This window comes from Gavia stellata, chromosome 2 (genome assembly GCF_030936135.1).
Source record: "Gavia stellata isolate bGavSte3 chromosome 2, bGavSte3.hap2, whole genome shotgun sequence".
Taxonomy (NCBI): Eukaryota; Metazoa; Chordata; class Aves; order Gaviiformes; family Gaviidae; genus Gavia; species Gavia stellata.
In genome coordinates this window covers 58091593-58118342 of record NC_082595.1, presented here as the reverse complement: position 1 = coordinate 58118342, position 26750 = coordinate 58091593, and the positions used below count along the sequence as shown (strand labels likewise).

The following is a 26750-nucleotide window of genomic DNA, read 5'->3' as shown; positions in this document are numbered from 1 at the left end:
AACCTTTCTGATATGTCAGGATTCTTTTCTAAATCTTTTCTCCCCGAAATACATATTTCCTTTAAATGACACTATCATCCTTAAACCCATTTACACTTTTTTAAAAACCTATAGCCTTGAAAGTCAAGACACTTGAACTCAAGGCTTTCTTGACTCTTTCCCTTGATCTGCCACAGGAGGAGATGCCAACTGTCAGAAACAAACACAGTCCAGGTAGTGCCCATTTCCCAGCCCAGGAGACATTGTGCTAAAAAGGTGTTTCATTCTTGTCACCTCTTATATGTGTGTCTCCCCTGCGGTCTCCAAAAGTAGCTATGAAAACTGTCATCAGGGGCTGGCTGCTTGAAGGCGAGAAGTGTCCTCCTGATAGTGAATAAGAGTTGATGAGTAAAACATGAATCATCATGAAGAGTTTGAATGAAGAGAGGAAGCATCACTTCAATGAGATAGAGAAGGTGAAAAGATGAAGGTGTGTAAAGAGAAGGGTGATAGGGAAACATAAGGGATTAAGAAACTTTTTGCTAGTAGCATCATGGGGGGATACAACTGACGCAAGCTTGCACATACCAAATCCAGCTTTACCATAACTCAGTGGAAGAGTTGTGTTTGCATATTTACTCCTCTAAGGCAGGGAAATGAGGGAGGGAGAACAGAGTGATGGGTAGGGCCATGCTCAGAGCTGACAAATTGTATCACTGAGCATGCCGCAGATCACTGCATGTACGGGGAAGGTTAGGTATTGTGTCTTCCACTGAATTCAGCAAGTTGTAGATCAGGATCCTTAGACTTGGATTGAGAGATTTGTGATTTATCCAGTTCAATCCATTTTTCATACTACTAGGTGCAAAAGGCATAGGTCACTGGTCAATATCCTGAACTTTCATTTGTTGGCAATGCATTAAACTTGACACTTTCTTCCTCATCATGCTGTGATAAATCCTCCATTAAAACTAGTCTTGTCTTGCGACACTTACAAAACATGGGCAAAGCAAGACTTACCTTTCCCTCTGTTTGTTGTGTGCCGCTTTGGGTATTTGTGGCTACTTCAAGACCTCAGGTGTGTTACTTCTGACTGCTGTCTGTCACTGACACTCACCTTGCCTACTAACCCACTTTAATCATGTTGGATAGGCTTTTGCATGATTCTTTTTCAACTCAGACCTACACGAAACTGAATCAACTTGGGTTATCACATCACAGATGTGGTCACAAGACCTGTGAAAGGTGTTACCTAGCCAAAATTTTGGCAGGATTGAAGGCCTCTCCGCTAAAGAAAAAAACATATGAAGTCCTGTTGATTTGCAAAACCTTTGTCTGTGGCTTTCTGACTGAGCAGTCCTCTTAAGTTAAGTTGAATTACGCACACACATGAAGTCATCCAGATGTGGTGACTACAGAACAGGGAACTCCCTGGTTTCTGGCTAGCACATGCTACTGGTTAGTAAACGTTGCTTGTGTTTAAGTTATTGAAATGCAAGGAATGGCTGTACAATCAATCAAGCAGCATTTGAAGCATTACACACTATTTATTTATTTATCCATCACTCACGGTCTACTGAGCATAGCTTAGGAGAAAAAAAAAGAAGTGCTGCTATTGTTGTTATTAGCAAATCTGGCTTGTACACTAACTTGTAGATGAAGAAAAAAATATTTATATAATTATAAACTGCTTGAATGGACCTTTGAAGAATCCTAATTCAAAAGCTGTCAATTTCTATTTCATTCGGGTAAAACAGTCAAAAGCAAAATTTCTTGTTCATTTGTGTTGGATCTCCATTTAAGAAACTTTTGAAGTTTGATTTCAGTGGAGTTGCATCTTAAAAATGTACACATTCTGACATCAGATAGTGCCTTTACTACTCTTTAGTGTCCCCCATTATCAAATATTTGCATAAAATCAGAGCATGTTTCTAGCTTCCTGACAGACGTCAGTGAATAGCTCTGCATAATTTGCAAACTACTGTTCATGATTAAATGTTCCAAAAAGCTTATTGCTGTCTTTTATTCAGTAATGATTTATATATAATTTTAGTATATACTTTGACTTGATCTCCAAACACATCAAGGAAAAGTATCTCCCTTCACCCAGTCTGATAAAAAATAAGCGAGAATGATGAACATTAAAAAGGGAAAGGAAAAGAAATGTAAGAAAACAGAACTGTCTAGATTCACAGATCAATTGGTGTGCAACTTAACATTCAAGATGACTGCAAGCATTTGTTTAAATTAAATAATGAAATAGATCATCCCTAGCAGTGGACAACCCAGTCACCCTTCTTCAATTGCTTTCTGATTTGGAGTTCATAGAAATACAAGAATTTATGTTAGTTTTTTAATTTGTAAAATCCTGTTCATGCACAATGAAGCTAGATTTCAGCTGTTTTTTCTTTTCATGAGCGAGTTGGTCCCTTCTTTGAAGCAGCATACCAGTACTCCCTTTTTGAAAGGACTGCCTGTGTCTGAGGCATATGTGATTGTGTATATTTAATCAACACCACAGTAAAATCAGTTGCTGTCTGATTCTATGTTTTATTCCCTTAAACTATCTCCTGTGAAACACCCAAACCATAACATGTAGAAAATCAAAATATATGTAATTGGTGTCTTATTCTGCTACACAACATTCAGTACTTTATGATATTTTCTGGTAGTTTTAGTGTTTTAGAGAGTTGCTGTTTTTTTTAAGACATCTCTGTAAGTATGACAATGTGCAGAATATTTTCCTTGGCTTATGTCTTCTTTGGTAGAGCTTTTTCTCTTCTTTCCCTCTTCTTTCAAACAGAGGGAACCAGACTTAGCTAAGTTCAGCAGAATTGATGCTTCCTTGGTCCTGATTGCCTTCTTTGACTAATACCAAATAATTTAAGCCCTCTTGATTCCTTGTTTCCATTAGCGTGGCTGAAAGAATACTGTCCGAATCTGCACATGGAACATCACTATCTGCATTTTAAAAAAAAGAAAAGACAACAGCCCAGTGATATACATGTAGAATTAGAAAGCAAACAAAATCAGACAGCTGTTGGAGAAAGTTCATCTAGTGTCCGTATAAAGAGTGACTGATGATTCAAATTTATTTTCTACTATTGCCGGTGTGGGTTATAGCCTTAAGCAAATCACTTAAGGAAGGTTTGTCATCACCATTCATACCTCCACAGGCAGCAATACGGTTATGAATACATGACTTGCTTCTTTGGTAGTATAGATAGCCTGCATAAAGCCAAAGTGATTTTAATCTGTACCTTTGTGTCACCCTGCTAATAACACTGCTAAAAAGTCCTGTAACATAGGCAGTTTTCTACCTACTAAATCATTATATACTGTCTCTCTAGAGGATTTGTAATACTCTGTCTTTCTAGAAGTTTGAACTTGGCAATCCAGTATGTTTTCCCCATTTCTGAAAACTTTATATTTTTGCCCTAATTTGGTGTTGTTCACATATACAGAATTGCCTGAAATGTATTGCAGGAGATATATCTTTTTAAAAATGGAAAACTGATTAACTAAAGGCTCAGGTTATAATTGTTGCTATTTTTTGCCTTTATTTTTGTTACATATACCTTCTTTTATTACACTCCCTCCTTATTTTCCTTCACAACTGGAAAATTAAGCACGTGACATTTAGGGTTATCTGTTCAAAAGAATCGCAAGCGTTGTGCTGTTGCACCAGGCAACATACAATTTGTTGTGTGACTATAATCACACACCCTCCCCCAAGCTATAAAGTCAGAAGTCTGTTCCGCATGCTAGAGTCCATTAGGGAAGATTATCAGGAAAATTCTGAAGGAGAATTTTGATTTTGGAAACCTGTTAGCAAGATGGGGATTGGGACAGAGCAAACTGTGGTCACATACCACAGTGACTGACAGCTACGAAAAATCATTTGATACTCACTTTGTCAGTTCAGGACTATTATGGCAATATTTAGTAATTCAATCCTGACCAAGCCTTTACCAACCAGTACAGCTCTTCTTTGTATTTGTTTTTTGTTTAATAAAGCTTTTAATGGAAACCGTCAGGGGCAAGTTGCTTTGGAAAAGGCACACTGGGAAGTGCTGAGGGTACGTTTGCACCAAACTCTTTCTTAAGAGAGAAACCTTAAAATAAGGACCCAAGTAAAACTGGGTATTTACAGACCAGACATATGCCGGCTGACCTGCCTAAGTATAGAACACTAGAGGAGCATTCAGATTCGTTTCCTGTATAAGTATCTGGAACTGATGAGGTGATGTTTACACAAATGTGAGTATGAGGTCACTGAGATATTTTTACCAGATATATAGATACATTACTAATTCTTTCCCCAACAGGTCTGAAGAACTACAGAATATCTAAAATATTATAATCCTTTTTCAGCCTATGCCCCACTGCATTTCTCATTATAGAGAAAAAGAGCTAAAAAAATCAAATGCCTTGCCTTGGGTTTACTTTATGAGTTTTGGGGACCAAATAAGAAAGAAAGACTATTTTTGCAGAATATTCTTACCCTATCCAAAGACAGACGAAGAATATAATGATGATGTGCTTTCTCCTATGACATGACACGTATAAGCTACATTGCCACTTTCACAATGAGATTTTTGACTACAAGTGCCCTTTCCTTCACTGTTGTGTCACCTCTTAACGCAGTGTTCGGCACCTGTGAAAGCTTAGCACCATTCTGCCATACAAGCCAAAAAATCTATGCAAAGATGTCAAATTATGTAGTGCAATGCTTGCCTCTCATGTAAGTCAGCAAAGCAAGCAAATGATTTTTGCGCACTTAGTTATATGATGGATGGAGATAGAAGATACTTAAAATGAGCAACTGAGGAAAAAAATCATTATACGTTGTGAAATTCCCCCAGAAATGTGAGAGCTAGAAGCACCACCAACACCCTGGGAAGTCATAAGCCAATGCAGAGAATTCTGAATAATCTTTGGAAGCCCCTTCCAAAAAACCTTAAGAATTTGAAGGAAGATAGAGAGAAGCTGGAGTGGGGAGGCAGGTCAATATATTCATAAGATATAATTCTTTTCTTTTCAGTTTTAACATTGCTAAAATTAGTTGATTGATGTATAGTCATGCTGGGTTATACGTGAGTAAATGCAGGATAAACCATGTGATGCGATCCCCTCAGATTTCACAGGCAAAGCCTGGCTGAGCCAACAAAACACCCCGAGAGCAGGCGTCCAAGGAACACCTTCATGGAATCTGAAGTCGTGCTGGGGAGTCAACTCCAAACGCTTAAATCCTGAGGGGTTGTCTACACTGTGGACTGCTGCATAGTGTAGAGTTTCCCACGTTCACTTTAAACAACCTACCTCAGGCCATGAGGCAGGCTAGCTCTGGCAGTCCAGAGCTTTGTACAGCCTGAGAAGTACTCTGCTGAGAAGCAGGTTCCCACTGACCTCTGTGGTCTCTCAGGTTGACTGCTTCCGATAACTAAAATGGCATGTTCAAAGCTCAGAACTGTACTTGCATAAATACCTGTCTCAGGTTCTAAACACATATAGCTTTGACCTTGCTGGACACTTTTCATGGTAGCGGTGTGCTTAAAGCACAACATCTGAGCCAAACTGCAGGTAAATTAATTACAACGCTTCTCTCCAGGGGTAGGCAGAAGCTTACTCTAGAGAGCCCCACATTAATTGACACATGAAACTGTGATTGCCTGACTCATACTAATGAGGGATGGAGTTTGCTTGCTTAGCCTCCTCTGAGGAGACCAGTCCTAACCTGATAAAATCTGTGCTTCCCCTTTCCCAATCTCAGCATCTCAGTCAGCTGCTTCCTGCCGCAGGGCAGCCGTGGTGCCGAGCTGGGTCACGTATCCCGCCTCGCGTTCACAGAGTATCTTTCCTTGCCTGCTCCATAGGCTGTGTGGGCTCACAACATGTTTTGAAGTCCTGCCTGGAAGGGTGAAAATTTTTGTGATGTCTTGATAAGCAGATGGGTTTTTTGGTGTTTAAGTTCAGAAGGTGACAACATACTGGAAGAAAAAAATGTCAGTAGAAAGGCTGATTGCTAGAGACTGAACAAACAGATCTAGAGATGCTGATCTTCTATTACAGCTATTTCAGGGCCAGATCCTCAGCTAGCGCAAATTAATAAAGCTTCATAGAAACCAGTGGGATGCCACTGATTTACACAAGCTAAGTAGCCAGCCTGAGACGTTACTAATTCCGGCTAACATAATCCCATGTAATGCTTAGCACCTTCAGTTGGTAAGGTATTTAAAAGTGTAGCCACATTTGCTTTTTCCCATTAATATCTTCTTGTTTTTCTCACACATACGCTGCCCTTTGTCCCTGCCACACAATGTACGTGGTAGTAAACAAGAGACTGTCTGACTTACTGGCATGGCTGAAAGATGTACCCCATGGTGAACACATTTAAAAGAAGTGCTTGATGACATATCTTTGTTAAGGGTGAAAAAGGTGGCTATTGAACCCTGACTTCTTCACCTCAGTTGTGTTGGTTAGCTCAAGGAGATAGTTCCTATGTAGGGAGTATTTTCCTGATACCTGCTGGCCACCTGGAGCTGAAGGTGCTGTGTTTCAGTTTCTGCACATTGCCGGTAAGAATATAAATAGAATAAATATATATCCATTTTAATACTCTGTATTATATATCAGTGGAGATATATCTGTGTTTCCTGTCTAATGAAGCATATGATCTTGCATGGTTTGAGGGTGACTCACCGAGCTTTGCTATTCTGTCAGACACTAAAGGTGCTAAAAGTGAGAGTTTTGTTCCTCCTGCATTTCCACTGCACTAAACTGCCTGAAGCATTGACTGCCTGTCCTTCTTTTTATTTGAATAGATTTTTCAGAGATTTGTGGACTGAAACCTCTGTGTGCAAGAAGCTGTCCTGGGAAATACAGATATAAACCTGTTTATTACACAAAATTACAGAATGATAAGGGTTGGAAGGGACCTCTGGAGATCATCTAGTCCAACGCCCCTGCCAGAGCAGGTTCACCTAGAGCAGATTGCACAGGAACGCGTCCAGGTGAGTTTTGGGTATCTCCAGAGAAGGGGACTCCACAACCTCTCTGGGCAGCCTGTTCCAGTGTTCTGCCACCCTCAAAGTAAAGAAGTTCCTCCTCACGTTTAGATGGAACTTCCTATAACCAAGTTTGTGCCCATTACCTCTTGTCCTGTCACTGGGCACAATAAGATAATAAAAATATTATCTTATTTATTATCATTTATAATATAAGACCACCAAAAAAGGCCAGTTCCACCTTTGCTGCAATATAAGAAGGCTGTATAAATAGGAAAGCACCCCCCTTCTCCAGGTCACAAAGCAGGATTCATTTTACTAAGTTTTAATCACCCAGATCTTACGTGTCCAGTTTAAGCGCCTTGCCTAGGCTGCCTCTGCAGTTAATGGAGAGAGAAAGGAGGAATGAGTCGCTTTGTGGAGGTGCTTGTTTCACATCCTTACCTTTACACCGTAACATCCCCTGAACGTGTCTACAACTCTCTGGTGACTGTTAAACAGCCTAGACAGCCAGCGTAAACACAATGCCTAAGTTTTAGTTGCTTATATCTATACACCCATACTACATAAATGTCAGCTCTTATAACATCATATCATCTGATTTTTTTTCCTCAGACCAAGGCAAAGTATTAGCTTGACTTTCCTTGTAGTATCATATGGCTCATGTGTGCTCTCTGGAATCAAACAGCATTTGTCTATGGGACAAATAAGAAATGATCACCCCACCAAGTCCCCCTTTTCCTGCAGTGTTGTAACCACTGACTGTTTTGGAAGAAGCCTTTTCTCTGACCTCCGCTGGCTTTGGGTCAGCCACTCACTAAGCTAAGTGGGGAAGAGGATTACTGAATTTCAGAAAAATACAAAGGAGACTAGGTACAAGGTTTTAAAAATGTCTCTTATCAACACATCTGCTTTAGAGAAGCTTCCGTTTGTCCAAGTGATTACTTTAAGTTCAGAGAGGTGTGCAGAACCGTTTTTAAAAGGCAGCTGGTTTTAGGAAAATAAACTGATGACTCTTACACAGGGAACAGCAAACCAGTACTACTCAGCCAGCAGAGAGGGCAGACATATAATTACTGGTCAAATTGCTGATTGCAGATTTTAATATCAAATCTCCTCAATGCAAAGTTTTGCACAGAGATTTAAAAAAAAAAAACAAAAAAAACCCAAGTGACATTTTTAGCAAGTACCTTAATTGCTGAAAAAAGTAAATACACTCAGTGAGTGGCTTTGGAAAGAAAAGTGAAAAAGGGAAACATTACAAAATTCTAACTGTTTTATCTTGCCACATTTTTCAAGCAATATCTCCAGCTTAGGGATTTAAAAATTATGTTTTTGAGGCCAAATGTGTTTCCTTTCAGTCTTTAGTCTTTTACCCTGGATTTCCTCAGGCTCCCTCCAACTGCCCTGCATCTACTCTCACCAGAAGAGCCACTTCTAGCAGTAAGAGCATGGTGCTGCGACACAGCTTCTGAGCAATTAGACATTTTTTCCTTATAGGTCCAAATGGGATTGTGGGGAGCAGCCCTGATAAGAATAGTCCTCCTGGGTCATAAAGGCAAGGAGCCACTCCAGCTGCTTAATGCCCAGTTGTCTGATGTCGGCAAAGACATTTGCCAAAACAAACAGGTGTTTCCATCCGTAAAGGGGCACGCTTAGGTCCTGAAAAAATATAGTGCTGTCTTGTATGTGCAAATGTAAAAAGTTATGTCTGAAAATAGATGGACTGGTTATTTTTATAGCAATGCAGAACCATCCTGTTAGCATGCTGATTCATGACATTTCATTTGCACTTCTTGAAACTGGGGGTAGAACAGCCTATCTTTCAGCAGTGAATAGGGACTCTGGTGACAGGGCCTCTGCTCAATCAATTCTCACTGGATTCAAAACCCACTGGTGTCTCAGTCCTCCAGCTGGACAGTGCTTCCCTCACTCACAAAAGTGTTGTTAATACTACTTAATGACCATGACCAATGTCCTGGGAAAGCCTGTGAGAGCAAGAATGAAAAACTCTAAACTGGTAGACCTGTTCCTGGTCCTGAGTTTGCTTCCCTCCCTTCTGAAGCAGCAGTGTCAGGAGCTGCTGGTATTGCTCAGGCATATTTATTGCTACTTGATGCCTCCTTTGGAAGGGTAACTCTTGCAATAATAAAGCCGGTGTCCCTTTTGATATCCCCATGCTATCCTGGTAGCATGCTGTCCAGACCACTAACATAATGTCTGCATTAGTTCACCCGCACTTGCGATCTGTGTGTCATACAGCACTGGCATTAATGTTGTTGACAGAATCTAATGTTTTCCAACTTTCCCATGTATGAAATAGCACTGACAGCATGTACAGACCTGCTAAAGGTGTGGCTACCTACAAGTAGGTAAGGCTCAACAGAATTTGGAATATATATGTTTCCATGCAGGGCTAAGTATCATAGTTATTTTGAAGCCTGTCGTTTCACTTTGCTTGACATTTGGCTCTCTTTTGGAACCAAGTCTCCTGGTGAGAGCAAGCATGTCTTGGCGGGAGGCTCATGACAGGAGTTTCATTACATACAAAGGCCAATGACCGCATTACATTTTTGGAAAATGTTGTCCAGGACAATCCATCATGGACTAGTCTTTTGGATTATTTGTTTTGGTTGTCATCTTTCTTCTACTACAAACACAAGAAGTACTTGACTTAGTCCCAGCTAAAAACAAATGCAAATTTAAAAAATCGCTTACTTATTATACAGTGTTTTACAAATCACACACTGAGACATATTGTATGCCCTGAACTGTTTATGACAGGGTCATAATGGAGCATGCATTTTAGTCTGGAAGCTCAGCTAGAACCCGAATTGCTGGTTCTTGCTTAAATCAGTCGCTCTTCTGGAGCCCATGTTTCACTGAACTCCGCTGCAGGAGATTTACATCACAGGCAGAAAAACTGTTGAATTAGTTTAAGGCTGGAGAGCTACAGAAAACTGACATGCGTGAGTCCCTGGTCAGATAATCCAGCAACATTAAGACATCACCAGGACTGTAGACATTCAGTCAAGTACGCAGCAAAACATTTTGATGGGCTTATAAAGACTGTACTTGGGGAAAGTGGAAATAACCTACAGGAGAACTATGACTATACGTGAAAATAAGTATGTGCATTATAGAGACATGTAAAGAGCTTATAAAGTGTTTAGTCTTTTAAAATACATTTAAATGAAAGGATGATACATAGATGAATAAAATTCAAGATATACTGTTTCCTGATGGACATATCCTGTATGAAAATCACCAAATGAGCCTGAGGAGAAGTTAAGGAGGAGTTTCGAGACCTGAAGCATGAAAACATTGAATGGAAGCATGAAAACAGTTGCTTTGTCTTCCCATCCCAATGCAGATCCAGCAGTGGGTCTGTGGCAACAACAGCTGGGCAGAGCCTATGGAAAGGGAAGGCTAGGGGGAAGCTGTAAGAGGGAACAGGGCAGCTGGTGGGGGAAGGGGTAAGGCTCAGGGAGATAGTGTGCCGAGCAAAACAGGCTGACTCTGAGAGCTATTGCCAAAGCTCTGCCTGCATTGAATTTGCCCTACTTACCACAGTGGGCCAGATTTTGCCACCTAGGTTATTATAAACAGGCGTAATGGAGTCTGATTTAAAAAGTGACCACTGCCAACAGATTCCCTGAATATAATGTACATTATGGAGTACCACTATTATTAAGACTGTCCTAAAAGTCCATTATACAACCACATTTTCTATAGTAAACTGTTTTTTTAAATTTTAAGCATTCAAACTGAAACTTTTCAAGGAAGCCTTAATCTGTATTTTCCTTTTCAATAACTTGGCCATTTCTAAGAATGCTACTTTTGTCCCTGGCAAACAAAGCAATGGCTTTTTCTCTGTGACCTCTGCTGTGTGGCAGAACCTGACATTTTGGCAAAATAATGTTTTTAAGTTAAGAATATGTATTTGTGATCCCAGTGAAAGTAATGAATTGCCTAGATCGAGCAAGTTAACAGTAGGGGAAAGGTCATGCTTGGCTAGCACGTGCTGAGCAGACACTTGCTGTGAAACTAAAATCCTTGCATATTACATCTGTGCCAGGCCTGCTCCACCAAAAAGACGACAACCTATATATTCTAGCCTCTTTCCCCAACTCCAAACAGGAGAAGGGCAGGTTTGTATTTAAAAGTTTCAGTCCTGCTAAAGATTTTAACAGGTATTGGTGTAATGCAACAAGGATTTCTTAACTCCCTTAGTTTTTACGTCTCTGTTGCCCATGGAGGTAGGGAACGCAGAGCAAAGATGTCTAAGCTAGGAAACCACACTAGCTCAGGAGTAGATGCAAGCAGTCGAATCAGTACAGCCCTGTGTCCAGTTGATGTTGTGTTCCTGTACCCACCTGAAAATTAAACATCTAGTCCAAGATACTGTATCCAAGTTGAATATGGCAAGTCACCTAGAGTCCAGACATCATCAGTGGAGAGAAAGGCAAAAGGTGACCCCTTTCATGCTATGATACATGCCTATAACATAGGTGTTGTCACTCTCTGGAGATGTCTGTTTCTGCTCCTAACCACAGAGATATCTAGAAGAATAACTTAGATGAGACTCCTAGCTGCTAGACAGCTGCATTTAGGTGAGATTAAGTCCATCCAAAATGTAAGGCCTATTAGCTTGGGCATAGTGCCTAATTAATTGGCTGTACTCCTTTCCTGAGCTAATGCCAGGCTTAGATTTGTGCCAGATTAAGTATCTCTTTCCTGAACTCCACTGTTCAGAGTGAAGATCCCCTTAAGGAAACTAGGAAATTACACTACATGCAAATACACAAAGCTTTTCATTATAGCATAAGTGCAAAATCAGCTGTTAAAAAAAGCATGAAAAGATAGGTTAACAGCGCTGGCTTATTTTGGTCTCATCATGTCTTGATAAAGTCTTTAGTCTTGTAATGACATATAATCATGTCATGCACAGACTGGATCTGACAGAGAGAGAAATCACAATGGGGATAAACTGACATTTGTAAAGCTACACCAAATGATAAAGATGACCAAAATATTAAATAGACTAGCATTAACTGAGCATTGGACAATGCCAGTGAATTGAATATAGGTAGAATCCTGTAGAAAAATGACTGCATAGTTGTGTAATTGAGTACTGCCTCATTCCTGGAATGGATCAGGAAGTTTTTAGGAAATCACAAATATTGATGTATCAAAACTGTTTATGAAACAGGGTGAGTTCCTAGTTCAACAACATTTTGTGAAGGAAAAGAAAAATCAAAACCAAAACAAAGCATTTAGATATTTTAGAAGCAACTAGGTTTTGCTTTTTTAGAATGGAAAGTAATTCTTTTAACAGGAAATACTTTTTGTTAGAAAACCATATAATGCAAACAGGTTAAATTAAAAAAAATCCCACCCTGTGAAATAAAACTGAAATGTTTCAACAGATAAAAACTTTTTTTTTGCAGATTTTCAGATCACATTGTTTACTAAGACTTCAGTTTTACTCAGAATTTAGCCAGTCAGGAATTACTGCAGGATATGAAAAGCTTCTTGTTCTGGCCCAGTCAGGATGTTCACTTCCATGTTTAGATGATTTGAACCAAGTGGCACAGGCAACTTCAAATTTAGCATCACCTATTTTTTTTAATTCCTCTTGTCAAAACCTTAATAATGTTCTTATATAATTGGGCTTTGTTGTGTCCCATGTCTTAAGTACATCCTACCTAACATCACCTAGTTTTATTCATTCACAGTGTACAGAGCACAGGCACAATGTGACTCCTGGCTGGAGCTATCACAGTTCAGGCTAGGAAAAAGGCGGCCTTACTTAGGTACCTAATTTATGCCTCACTTTCAGGCAACTGCTGAATCAGGACTCCTAAAGTAAGTGCATAACTGCCATGTTTAGCTGATGGAGAGGGAGTAGATGCCTCTGAAATTGCAACAGATTTCCACCCGGAAGCCTTCTAAAGCTCTCCTGGCTGTAAGGAACTGAAGCATTTATTTTAGCAAAACAGGGCTGTAAAGTATCAAAAATTTAGATGCAAGCTGGATGTCTCTGTGAGGCAGGTTCGGCTGCAACCTCATAGGGGTCTTTTTGCTTGGCAATCTTATATGTGCTTTATCTAATGCGTTGTACCTAATGGCACCTAATGAATCTTTACAAGTGGTGAATGGAGTTAAATCCAGTTGGTGGCCGGTCACAAGTGGTGTTCCCCAGGGCTCAGCACTGGGGCCGGTCTTGTTTAATATCTTGATCAATGATCTGGACGAGGGGATTGAGTGCACCCTCAGTAAGTTTGCAGATGACACCAAGTTGGGTAGGAGTGTTGATCTGCTCGAGGGTCGGAAGGCTCTGCAGAGGGATCTGGACAGGCTGGATCGATGGGCCGAGGCCAATTGTATGAGGTTCAACAAGGCCAAGTGCCAGGTCCTGCACTTGGGTCACAACAACCCCATGCAATGCTACAGGCTTGGGGATGAGTGGCTGGAAAGCTGCCCAGCAGAAAAGGACCTGGGGGTGCTGGTTGACAGCCGGCTGAAGATGAGCCAGCAGTGTGCCCAGGTGGCCAAGAAGGCCAACGGCATCCTGGCCTGTATCAGAAACAGTGTGGCCAGCAGGAGTAGGGAGGTGATCGTGCCCCTGTACTTGGCGCTGGTGAGGCCGCTCCTCGAATACTGTGTTCAGTTTTGGGCCCCTCACTACAAGAAGGACATTGAGGTGCTGGAGCGTGTCCAGAGAAGGGTGACAAAGCTGGTGAGGGGTCTGGAGCACAAGTCTTATGAGGAGCGGCTGAGGGAACTGGGGTTGTTCAGCCTGGAGAAGAGGAGGCTGAGGGGAGACCTTATTGCTCTCTACAACTACCTGAAAGGGGGTTTCAGAGAGGTGGGTGTTGGTCTCTTCTCCCAAGTGACTAGTGACAGGACAAGAGGAAATGGCCTCAAGTTGCACCAGGGGAGGTTTAGACTGGATATTAGGAGAAGCTTCTTCACTGGAAGGCTTGTCAGACACTGGAACAGGCTGCCCAGGGAGGTGGTTGAGTCACTATCCCTGGAGGTATTTGAAAGACGTGTGGGTGAGGCGCTTAGGGACATGGTTAAGTGGTGGACTTGGCAGTTTTGTTAGGTTTATGGTTGGTCTTGATGATCTTAAAGGTCTTTTCCAACTTAATGATTCTATGATTCTATGATTCTCTAAGTTCATTAGAAGAGAGGTAAATCTTTGCTATTCCCATTTTATAGGCAAAGAATTTGAGGCAGTGATGAATGCAATGAAGAGGACTGCTGAATCCCACTTCATTCATGGGGAGGAGTCCATGGGGACAGCAGGTGCTGGCCCAGACTCACCTTCAAAAGCTTGGTTGATGATGCCAGTTGCTGCCTCTTTGTCTTCAAGGTAGTGGATGAAGGACAGTGGAGAGTGTCTTATCTCTTGTAGCTTGTCCTGAATATAAGAGAAAGTAGGTCTGTTGTGAGGTTCTTGGGCCCAGCATCTTGTCATTAAATCACATCTGGAAAAAAAAAATTGTTAAAATGCAAATATTAAAGATAATAGAATCATTCATCTCAACACTTAGCATTAAACCATCCGAGAAGCACGTTTGACCTAGATTTTCAACTTCTGAAAACTTTATATGCGGTACAAAAACTATCATCAGCTGCTGAGGGAAGGAAAACCAGATTAAAGATCAGTTGTCAGGAATACTCACTATGAATGCTTTTAATTTTTTAAAGATGGATATTTTTGAGATTGAGAACAGCTATAACATTAAAAAAAAATTAAAAAAAAAGACATATTTGCCATTAATATCCGCTCTCACTGAAGAAGTCACCGATATTTTCTAAGAAAGTAGACAAGCAGGTAATTCTCTCACAGAAAAAAAAAAGGATGTCTAAACCCAGAAATTAACCTGAAGCTATCAGCTTATTTAATCCTCCTTCAACTCAAGCTACCTCAAATTTAGGGGAAGTTCAAGGCAAACCCTCTAGCACAGAGAGGGTTAATTTAGACTTCTGCCTCCAGACCAAAACAACCAGGAGGAAATATTCCCATCAAAGGCAAAAATGGTATGAGTTTCCTCCGGGTGCAGCAATCCTAGCCCACCTTGCACAACACTATCTGTACCATTCAGTGGAAAACTGCCCCTCGTGTTTGTCTAAAGGATAGGGCTGATTTATATTGCTTACTCAAGGTGAGTCCAGGCTACACAAAACCAAATCCTACAAAAGCCAGGGGGAGCCAGCCTGAAAACCAAAACACAGCCAGCACCTGGACATGCTAAGTGTTGGGAGTGGAGAGAGGTCTTAAGAGTCTCAAAACCGGAGAGCAGCATTTGAGCAGCCAGTGAAAGGCCGGTTCAGGAAGCTGCTACTGGAATGTGGAGTATTCACCTCTAAGCCCTAAGTTGAAATCCTCCCCTGACAAACAGCTTCCCAGACCTGCTGCTATGTGATAGAAGGTGTTACTGAGTTATGTGAAATTAATTGGCTTGCTCAGATCCTTTCTTATCCATCTAAAAAATTAGACTGTTGTCCTTCACCACAATTGGGTATTTTACAAAACCCTTGGTGACAGGTGGGAGAAATCTCTTGACTTCTGATTTTTCAACGATATTTTTCATTAAAATATTGGTGTTGGGTGAGAAATGTGAGTAAAAAAATTGTTTCAGAGGCACTTTTCATCAAGCTGTATCGTGTGGTTGTGGAGCTGGACAGAGTGATTCTGTTTTTTCAAAAGGAGACAATGGAATCTTGAAAACCCATTTTAAGAATCTAAAAAGTGGTAGTGACTTCCTAACACTCTGAATCACTTTATTGGCTTACTTTCAGGTGTACTGGTAATTGATGACACTGGAAATACAGATTGAAAAGTATTGAATAAGACTCAAAAGTGACATTAACTCTGGTTTTCCTTCTGCTGCCAGCAAAGTGTCTGTCACATTGAATTCAAAAGCCAGCCTTGGATGCTGGAAGCCAAGCAATCTGCTTTCTGGTCATGCTGGTTGGTAGGACGTCCAAGAAAAAAACATGAGTTCAGGTGCTGTGCTCCACACGGTTAGGACTTGGGCTGTCATGAGCAGAGTCTTGTGCAAGGTGTAGCAATGAAGTAAAAGAGCTGACTGAATACACTGCTCCTCTAATGAAAAGGAAGAAACAGACAGCCATAGGCCAACAGAGGGAGAAAGAAACAGGAAATGATACATAAGTCGTAGACTCATAGAGTGGTTTGGGTTGGAAAGGACCTTCAACGATCATCTAGTCCAACCCCCCTGCCATGGGCTTCACTAAATCAGGTTGCTCAAAGTCCCATCCAACCTGGCCTTGAACACTACCAGGGACGAGGCATCCACAACTTCTCTGGGCAACCTGTTCCAGTGTCTCACCACCCTCATTGTAAAAAATTTCTTCCTTATATACAATCTAAATCTACTCTCTTTTCATTTATGAAACAACAACATGACAAATATGGATTCTGAATGTTTTTGTATTCCTAAGACCAATCTCTGTATTTCTAAATAACTAATTTTTTATTGGACAATCTGCTTTATAAAAAGCCGTTCAGTTTTGTTATTTTTGTTTTTCATGGGAAAACCCTTTCAGGAAGAAATGAAAACTGACAGATCCAAACACAACATCAGCTAAAGGTTTATGTTAGGTTTAAGAATGAGCCTGTACACCTAGATGTATACCTACACACCTACACTTCACAACTGTGTTTTATCTGGGTGGGACAACTGGTGACCATATGTCCAACAGAGCTGCATACATGGGGCAAATAAGAATTCAAGAGCCTGGAAAACCAAAGAACTAATATTCAGTATCTAATATTGGAGGCTGAAAGTAAACAATTCCTTAAATATGCTTTAGTGCACAGAAGCTACACGATGTTACCAATTTTCTCTCACACAAGATGGAAGATATAATTGATGTGGGAATTTTCTTAGAAAAGGAGAAAATTTATCGGGATGAAGAAGAGCCCCTGCTTTCATCTGATGCATTCTGAGCAAGCCCTTCTTCTCTCCAACCCTCCAAATCCCTCCAGGGGAGCGTTCCCAGAACCAAATAGCAAAAGCTCTTAGTTACCAAACTAAAGTTTCTTCATCAAACTGAGTTGTGTAACTTTGCATGGGAGTGAGCATTTGGAGAAACAACAGCTTCAAGTCAGCAAGTGGCACTGCGCTTGTACAAATTCTCCTGACTGTAATTCACAGACTTTGAGGATCTATGTTAAATTAGCTCAGTTCAGTCCAAACCTTGGCATGCTCTTGCATGCAAGCCTCACACCCAGGTGGCTGTGCCAGATGTGGATCTCTGACTGCAAAAGTAGTGCCATTCATACATCTAATTCATATTTCAATAAATGTGGCTCATTTATATATCCCCAAGACCCTTTTCCAATTCATTACCAAACTTTACCTATCCACACTTCTTTGGGGGAAAGCAGATGATTACTCCTTGGAGTAACATCTTGTGGAGGGGAGGGGGAGAATTTCTCCCCCCTGCTGAAAAAAACCCAATCCTACTGCCTTAGTGCTTTTACACCCCAAGGTTTTTGTGTCAGCCCTACTTGCCCTTGCAGTGTAAGCCTACCACAGATTCCTAAACACTTCTCAGCTGAAGTAGTTTGGCCTTTGAACTCTCTTCCTATCAGTGATGGTTTGTTTTGTCAAATGACAATGAGCAAGCCAGAGTGCCAAGGAGACAATTACTGACTGCTGATGTCCTGATGCAGGTTCAAAACCATAAGGAGAGAAGCAGGAATGTCAAGAATCCCAGCATGCCATTAATGACCTAGCAAAGTAGCGAAAAGCTATTTACGCTACTGACAGAAGCTGCATGCAGGTGCTGAGTGTTCACCAAATAAGATAAAAGATGGTACAAGAGTCTAAGAGCTCATTCAGCCCCTTGGCTTTCAAAAACTACATTACTGCTATTAGGCCCTGATCCTACAAGTTACAACAGGCAGACCAGCATTTAAGCCCTACCTGCTATGCTAAATTTAAGATCTGGGACCTTAAAAATTACTTCAAGCAAAGTTTTCTTGACTCTTCTGTAGATCTGGTCACTTGTCTTAAAGGCAACTTATGAGCCTTTGTGTGAACTTCAATATCAAACTAGCATATGGGTATACATTACCTTCTATGCTTTTTTATTCACAGGACAGCTATCAGGAACTTTTTGAGGAAACCTTTTTCAGCAGAAAATATTGAAACTGAAATTGCTTTGAGCTCTCATTTGTTCTGTGACTTCCAGTCTTTGCTCTGTTCTTAAAACAAAATCCTAATCTCTTCGGTTCTTCAGTTCCTCAAAGTGCTAAAGCTTACAGGTTTTTTTATTCCTAATATGGTGTTTCAGCTGTACCTACATAATGATAAATAATCACCCTCTCTGGAACTCAGAGCATGGGAATTGATGTGACACCTATCACAGAGGGCTGGGCTTGCCAATCACAGAATTATTCTCGAGCCATTTCCTCAGCCCCAGGAGTAAGAATTGTGCACTTAAGGAGCCTCTCCTTCCATTTGTAGGACCAGCTGTCAAATGCATCGCTATGACTGCTTATGCAGAGTGGGTGATATAGAAATTGAGAAATTAGACAACAGTGAGTGATTATTGGGCTCATATTCAACTTCCTCCTTTATACACCTCTGGCCGGTATGGGTTTGATCCACTATATATATTAATTTTATTCTTTTAATTGCAAGAATTTTGCAATTAAGCCTGAATTTTGTGCTCAAGAGACAAATGGAAATTGAAAGCTTTGTTTATCCATCTCAGCTAAAGACTAACCTGAAGTGCACACTTCCCTTTTTCTGTACTGTTCCAGCTTTTCTTATTGGTTTTGCAACAGTTATAGCTGCAAAGAGAGCATGGTTTATTTTCCACATATGTTCTAATATTAGCTTAATTCCTGCAGCTACCATTGAGAAAGCCAGTTATATCTACTATTGCAGGCACGTGGTGAACAGGGACCAGTAAATTCTTTCTTAAAGCCATCTTAGCTTTTAACCAATACCATCAGGCACTCTCAGCTTGTTATCGCATTGCTACCAGATTCATGCCCAAGACTGACTTTATATTGTCTCTGAAATCCTGTTTAAAAGGCCAGTATCCACCATTCAACTTCAACACTTAAGTTCTGACTCACGGGCTGCATTACTGGATGAATTAGTAGCAGCTTGTCAGCTACAAGTGCTAGCTGTTTTATCTGGAAAAAAAATGGAGGATGTTGAACTCTGCATGGGCATAAGTAACATTGAAAATGATGAGCTCCTGGCAATAAGCCTCTTGCTTCTTATAAATATTATCAATAACATTTAAACAAAATTAACTTACAGGTCATCAGGACAATTGTTTGGAGATTCCAGCCTTCCTCCTGATCGTACATGTTGTAAAACTTCTGTATTGGAGAAACCTGGGTATGGTTGTTGACCCAAAGTTAATGTTTCCCACACTAAAACTCCAAAAGCCCTAAGAAACACCAACAAAAAAATGTAATTACCATAGTCATCATGAACAATCTCCCCAGTTAAAATGTCTCTAACCTAAGAATAAGGCCCAGTTAGAAAAATTAGGAGTAAGAAGTTTTAATTTTTTGTGAAACAATTCATGTGTCCTTAAGCCAGCCTCTGGAATAGCTAAAATAAATGTATAGAACTGACACATTTTTCCAGACTCCCTGAGATGCAGCTTAGAAGACACTGAGTGCCCACAGCTTCCCTGGGCAACACTCTCTGGATGAGCGTGTCCTCACTTAAAGAAATATTTAGAAATCTCTAGAGGTGTTGTTGGAAATGGAGAGAGACAAGTTCTCCTAAGCACCACTCACAAAGCAATCAGCACCTCATTTGGTTTGGCACAGAGCAGTAAATGACTTGCTTAGATAAATGTAAGAGTGGCAGTCAAATGGATGGGCTGGAGGGGCTGTGGACTTGGACAAGACTGGTGGGCTATAGCCCACCATGAGTACCTATGCCTACTGAAATTTAAACTGGTGTGAATCTCAGGTTTAATGGATCTGGTTTGGTTTGGTTTTTTCCCATGCCTCCTGACAGTGGGTCTCTACTTCTTCAAGTAAACCTCCACAGCAAAGTGCTATGACCTTCCCCTGATGATGCTGAGAAATTTGGGCTTCAAAATAAGGAAGTCACCAGAAAAGGGTGAAAGTATTTGGCTGTAGGAAGAAAATGACAATTAACCTAACGGAAAACAAAATGGAACAGCATGCAGGCAGTCAATTCACTGCCCAATCAAGCAAAAACCACATTGTGGGCCTAGGACAAAATTGTTTGATTGCGTGACACTAGTTCTTTCCAGACAGAATGCAAAGCTAGAGCTCAAAGCATTAAGAAATATATCCATGCAGGTACTGTTGTGGCACCAAACTTTTCATTAGCTCATTAAAATATCACTTAGGAGGAAATCTGCCTTAGCCTAAAAATTATTAGAGATGGCAATATGCAACCTTACCATTTCTCGTGTAAACCAACATTTCTTACTGTGGGATTTAGTATGATTATTCCCATAGCTGTGTGGCTGCTATGACTCACCAGACATCAGAGCGATGTGTAAAGACACCATCAATGAGGCTTTCAGGAGCCATCCATCTGACAGGGAGTAGGCCTTCTCCTCTTTTCCTGTAATAATCGTTTTTATAGATATCTCTGGCAAGTCCGAAATCACCAATCTTTGCTACCCGGGTGAAGCTGTCGTATTCCTTCTCAGACACAAGGCAGTTGCGAGCAGCCAGGTCCCTTATTTGTAAGGCAGAAACAAGAGGATGGAGTTAACACTGCAGAATAACTCAGGTCAGAAGGGACCTCTGGAGGTCATCTGGTTCAACCCTGTCTTCAGAGCAGTGCCAGCCTCCAGGTCAGATCAAGTGGCTTAGGGCCTCATCCAGTTAAGTTTTGCATATCTTCAAGACTGGACATGACACAGCCCCTCTGGACAACCTGTTCCAGTGATTGGTCCTGCACATTGTGAACAATATTATCTAATTTCCCTTGCTGTAACTTGTGCCTGTTGCTTCTCATCTTTTCCCTTTGCACCTCTGAGAAAAGTCTGGCTCTGTGTCCTCTACAGCTACCCATTAGGTAGGTGAATACAGTAAATGGATCTCCCCACTCGCCCCTCTCTTTGTTGCACAGGATATAATTCTGGCCTAGGGTGCAATGAGTCCTGGATCCAGATCTTAGAGTAGCCCACCATTTTGTGAGACAACTGTAGGTGATTTTTAGCAGAAAAGTGTAACATTAAATTTTACTCCAGTTACCTTCCCTGTTACATTGTGACATCTTTCTAGGCATTTTTTCCCAGGTAAGATAATTATTCCAAGTATCATGGGTAAACCTTGGAAGACTAAGGAAATAAGTTCTGTACCTGTGTATAAAACGCATTTTCTCTAAATAGACACAGCCTTTGCAAATATCCAAACATATATCCAAGAGGTCAGTCACTGTCAGTAAGGGACTCTGGGGCTACAAGAAACAAAGACAGAAGTTAGCCATGTCTTCCAGCTTTACAAACTCAGAATGACAACCTCCCTATGCAAAGGTGGTATTGTTTCCTCATTTGAAATGTATAGGATTGTTCCAAAACATGCAAAGCACAGGTGCAAAATCTCTGCATGTCAATACAGTGAATGCTAATTACCTGCAGGGTAAACTGCCAAATCACTGCACTGCAAGGCAGGTGAACACATCCTGTTCTTTGATTTGGAGCTAAGAATATCCTGGGACCTTCAGAATTGTTTCTTCACTACAGTGGAAGAAATGGGACCCTGAAAATTTCCTCCCACTATCAGATCAGGTTTGCTTGCTGCTGTATTAATCAGTATAATATATTATTGGTAGAATACGTGTATATACATTTCAGTAGAATTCAATACTGACTGTGGATTTGAACTGATCATGTAAATGAACTAGACAATTGATTTAAAGCTATAAAATTTCAGTGTTGAGTCTTTTTGACCTACAATGCTACCATCCATATTCTTAATCTGCATGCTAACTACAGAAAAAAATTTCCTTAATTAAATATGTTTATTCTTTATTCTTTTCTTCTCTTTTTTTCTAAAGAATTTGAGGATACAGCCACAAGGACAGTATCTTCTTATATGCCTGGACTATGCCTAGCACATTAAGGATACTGCTGCTATTCAGAGACAAAAAAACCCAACCCTATGAGGCCTAATAGACCAGATAAATGACCACCATTATTTACGATCATTTTTCAAAGGACTGTGCATGGTATTCATAGAGAGAAACTCAGCAGACATCTCATGACTGAAAACACAATTTTGGTCAGTGGTCTAATGACATTCAATCTTCACAGAAACTCTAAATGCAAGGTCAACACTCAACATTGGGGTGTTAGGGAAAAGCCAGGTTAGACCTTGCAGGTACAGAGACAGCTGAACATCAGCATGGCCTTTGAAAAAGGGAAAAACGGAGAAACTGTGAGCAGTTACAGGTTAAAAATATAAGTCTCATGATCTTTACCCTACCTTTTGCTTTCTGGCTCCTCGTAAATAGCTAAGTAAATCCCCTCCTTCCATCAGCTCCAGTATAAGGTACTGAGGTTCATTTAACATGCACACACCAAGTAACTTCAGAATGTGGGGGTGATCAAATATACTAAAAAGAAGGAAACAACTGTAAGATTACATAAGAGAAATCCATCTGGTTGATAGCTAATAAAGTGCATATAGCTGCAAGCAATGAATGAGCGGTTTGGCCTTTACAATCCTGCCTCTACCAACAACATGATTTAGTAACTCACAGTGCCTGGATTTGTGCTGTCATGGGGAGAGTTCAGGGACATCCTTTCAAAACGCAGGCTTACACTGTACTTTGACAGCCACTCTAATGCATGCATGCGTATTAAAAGCACACTTCATCATATTTCCACGAAGCAAGGAAAGGTAGCCCAGTGGCAATCTCATCTAGAAACAACGTTAATTGCCACCTGCACATTAAAGGTATCTATGTTATTTTAATAGAGTACTTTTACTACTGTATTCACAGTAGAACTGCCGATTCAGAGAAATGCACAGAGAAAGGTAAAAGCATAAGGTGCAACATATTATTTTCACAATTCAGAGGAGAACTGTTTCTCACTGTACATTTTCAAAAGAAACAAAATATGCACAAGGAATACTTGCAGATATGCTAGTAATTGCCTGCGTGTGTCCAAAAATATAGGGGTTACCACAGAGCAAACAGCACTCTGAGATCTAGCACTTCTCAAAGAATGAAGAATATTTATTGCCTGTCAGTGCCTGTGTTTTTACAGTCACATTTCTTGTGTTAGAAAATGGTTTTCCCTTCGCACTGCTGTGTGAAAGGGCTTGCACCAGCAGCCAGAGAAACTTGACTCTCTTGGGGGAACTGGTGGTGTCCAAAGTGCTGTCAAATGTACCAACGTAAACAAACAAATAAAACAGAGGGACATTTTTCTTCCAACCTCTGTCAATTCATATAATCTCAGGTGTGGGCAAAAACTCCAGCAAAAAGTGTGATTTTGAATTTGACAGTTCCCCTCCCCCTGGCCCCCAGCACATACCTCTCAATCAGACAAACTTCGGCACTCTCAAGAACAAAAAAAGGGGAAGGAGCACCTGGCACTGCCCTTGCAGCTCATGCAGCCCTTTCGCCACTGAGCAGTCATTCCTTCCCAAGTGATGGGATACACCCAAGAATTTGCTACATATATTTGTACACAAATGTATCACGAGTAACAAATATCAAATGACTCTTTGAACTACAGGCAACTCAATTTCCCCATTGCTGCATAGCAATAATACAAGAAACAAATAGTCCTTGCTTAACTAGGCCAGTATGCATAACACTACAATCCAAATTTTAACGAACATCCAAAAAGGCAAGTAAAATAAAATTTGCATTTAAGTATCTAACATCAAGGTTTGTAAACAATTAGGTCCATTTATTTTTACTTTCTGACCTTGGTTTCATTTATGAGACCTTACAGATGAACATCAAGAAAAATTATTAAGCCCTCCACGAGGGAATGAAATAATTATTTTTTTCATGTTAAAAAAATGAAAGATTTAAAGCTTATAAAACATACCAACTTTTTATTACTGTTTAATGACTACTGGGAATATATAATATTTAAACTTTTCAATTCTATTCGTTTCTGTGTCTCATTGTATTGGTGTACATGTGGGCCCACATCAGTGTTTACATTTAAATGTAATAATTTCCAATTATATATTTTTCCAGGATTTCTGGTTTTGGATTATTAGCTGCAACAAGAAAGTAGAATTGGGGAAGCTTCAGAGACTTTAACTATGGATACATGTAATTTCCACACTACACAGAAAAGAGACCTTAACTGGGTTCATGAGTGCTAGGTAGACTGAAGATAGATTGTAGGAAGTTTACACACAATACTTATTCTTTGTCATTAATTTACACTTTAATGACATGGTTCCATTTTGGTTTTCACAAGCCTTTTACCTCATTCAATGTACAGTGTGTGGAAAAAGGCAAAAAATGCAAGATATTTTTTTAAAAATATATAAACACAAAAAAGAATGCCATGAAAACCAATTTCAAATTTAATAACACTATGTTTTCTGCACAGGATATAAAATCCTTCATTTTTCAAAAGATACTTCTAATTCTGCACTCATGAAATAAAAGTCAGAAGTGCAGAAGCACATCTGAAAACTAAACCATGCTCTCAGTCTTATGTTACCGGCTGAAAACTCCAGCTGAACTTCTACTTGTTTCTGTGGAGACTCTGGAAAACCAGATTTCTAGCTGACACACAGACCTTTGTGAAATTCCCACACTTGTGACAGATGCACTATTTTTTAAGTCTGCCTCAATAGAAGAGGTATATGGCAGCCTCTAGTGGTAAGTATGCACATTTTTAAAAAACAATTTCCACAGTAAATTGAAACGTCAAGGCATCCACTTGTTTTGATATGTTTATTTTGGTAAAATGGGATTAGCCAAATGTTGCCCAATTGCCTTTAGCAACTAACTTAGTTTTAGAGGAGCAAAGATACTGAAATACATCAGTCCAAAACCAAATAAATCCATGATATGGGCATACTGAACTTGCAGTCTGCATCTTAAATTTTGCTAATCAGTTTTATAGCTTTATTTTCATAAGATTCATCAGTTGTGATTTAATTTTTTAGCAGAAACTGGATAACACCTCAAAAATGCCACAGTAATTTGTTTAGAGGGAAGTTTTACTTTCATTCCTCTTGAAGGCCACCACCCTCACATGATACTGGCTTCGAAGGGTGCCCAGTGACGAAGCTGTCTTTACCTCATTAAGTATGCCTCCTTCAAGAATTCACTCTTCTCGTGGTCTGTTGCACCCTTCTTCAAAGTCTACTCAAGAGAAAGCAAAAGTGTAATAACACTTAGGTCACCACCACCATTATCATGTAGCGCTTAAGTAAAGCAATCACACATAGACATGGCCTTAAGTACACCTTATTTTCCAGCAATCATTACAAGGAGATAGGCTCAGTTTTAAGTGACTTGCAAGAAATACTGCAAGGAAATATCCAAATCTGTCAACACCTGTTTCTGTGGTATAACCTCTGAGCCAAATCTCTCTGCCCATCCCATTCTGTTGCCAGAGAAATACACAGCTGCAGTTACCTTGACTGCTACTTTGGATTCTCCACTTCCATCTGCCAGGATATCTACTGCAGTCCCTTCATACACCTCTCCAAACGCTCCGCTTCCTAACAACCTATGTAGGGTCAGTTTGTCCCGAGGGAAAGCTGGCAACGATTCAATCTCTGCTTGAGAAGGAAGAATGCTACAAAACAGCAATACTAGTCACTTGTTCATACCTAAGAATGTTTGAAATGTTATTAAAATTCTTCCTTAAATTAATCTGGTACTATTTGTCTCATCAGGTACATTTAAGGGGAGCTCAGCTGAAGCCTGGATGTTTTGGAAGCTATTGGAAAAAAACAGGTCTTCTTCCTTCCCTGTGCACTTGTGTTGCTTGCCAATGTGAGCATGCAGGGTGGGCTACGGGCAATCCAGGCCAGGGTGCACACCAGAGAGCCAACATGGTAGGGCATACTTCAGAGCAGACCTGCCCTGCAGGGCAGACGCAGCCCTTAACTCCACCTTGACGTGTCAGAGATGAGTGCACTGATGAAAACCAGTCCAGAGAAGCCCTCTTAGATGTTTTTCTCTTGAAAATACATTTGCTACAAGGACATACCTTACAGCATAACAGGCATTGGCTAGTCCCACTGTCTCAGCCGTCCCCCTGAGTTGAGCTAATTCTTTATCTTCCTTGATAAACACTATCTGTCCAAGCAAGGCCTGTTTTCTGGATTTCCATCTTTGGTGCCATACTGGAACAGAAGAGCAAACTGTCAGATATTTCACTCTGAGAGCATCCCAGCATGCAAGCAGGCTGAAAGGCTACAGTTCTTTTGTTATTCTGTTCAACATGACCCCCAGCAGCTCATGTAAGCAAGACATTTCCATCTGGCCACCATCTTTTTCCCACAAAACACAGACAATGGCTCCTTGAGCTGAGAAATCTATCAAGCATCCACTTCTGCAAGACCCAAGCCTGAAGGAGTTCTGCTGTATCCCAGGAAGAGGGTGAGGAGTGAGAGGGCAGGACCATCACATGTGGACATCTACATCTCAGGGTAATCTCTACATCCTTTCTTCAGGGACAAAGCTTAAAAGGGAAAAAAATGGGACCCTTTGGTGAATAAATGCAGTACCCAACTTGAGAATTATAAGGTACAAGTTT

The 26750-nt window shown here is 40.5% G+C and overlaps 1 protein-coding gene across 1 annotated transcript in view; it reads right to left on the bottom strand.

Moving 5' to 3' along the window:
• Positions 1–2794: 2794 nt before the first annotated feature.
• Positions 2795–26750, bottom strand: part of ROS1 (ROS proto-oncogene 1, receptor tyrosine kinase) — a 73984-nt gene continuing 50028 nt past the window's right edge. The window contains exons 36-44 of the mRNA XM_059835508.1: positions 26202–26337; positions 25622–25784; positions 25281–25345; positions 22480–22609; positions 21354–21451; positions 20522–20725; positions 19308–19442; positions 14319–14482; positions 2795–2940 (exon numbers count right to left, since the gene is read on the bottom strand). Of these exons, the coding sequence (XP_059691491.1) occupies positions 2795–2940; positions 14319–14482; positions 19308–19442; positions 20522–20725; positions 21354–21451; positions 22480–22609; positions 25281–25345; positions 25622–25784; positions 26202–26337 (1241 nt within the window). The remainder of the gene's footprint in view (positions 2941–14318; positions 14483–19307; positions 19443–20521; positions 20726–21353; positions 21452–22479; positions 22610–25280; positions 25346–25621; positions 25785–26201; positions 26338–26750) is intronic.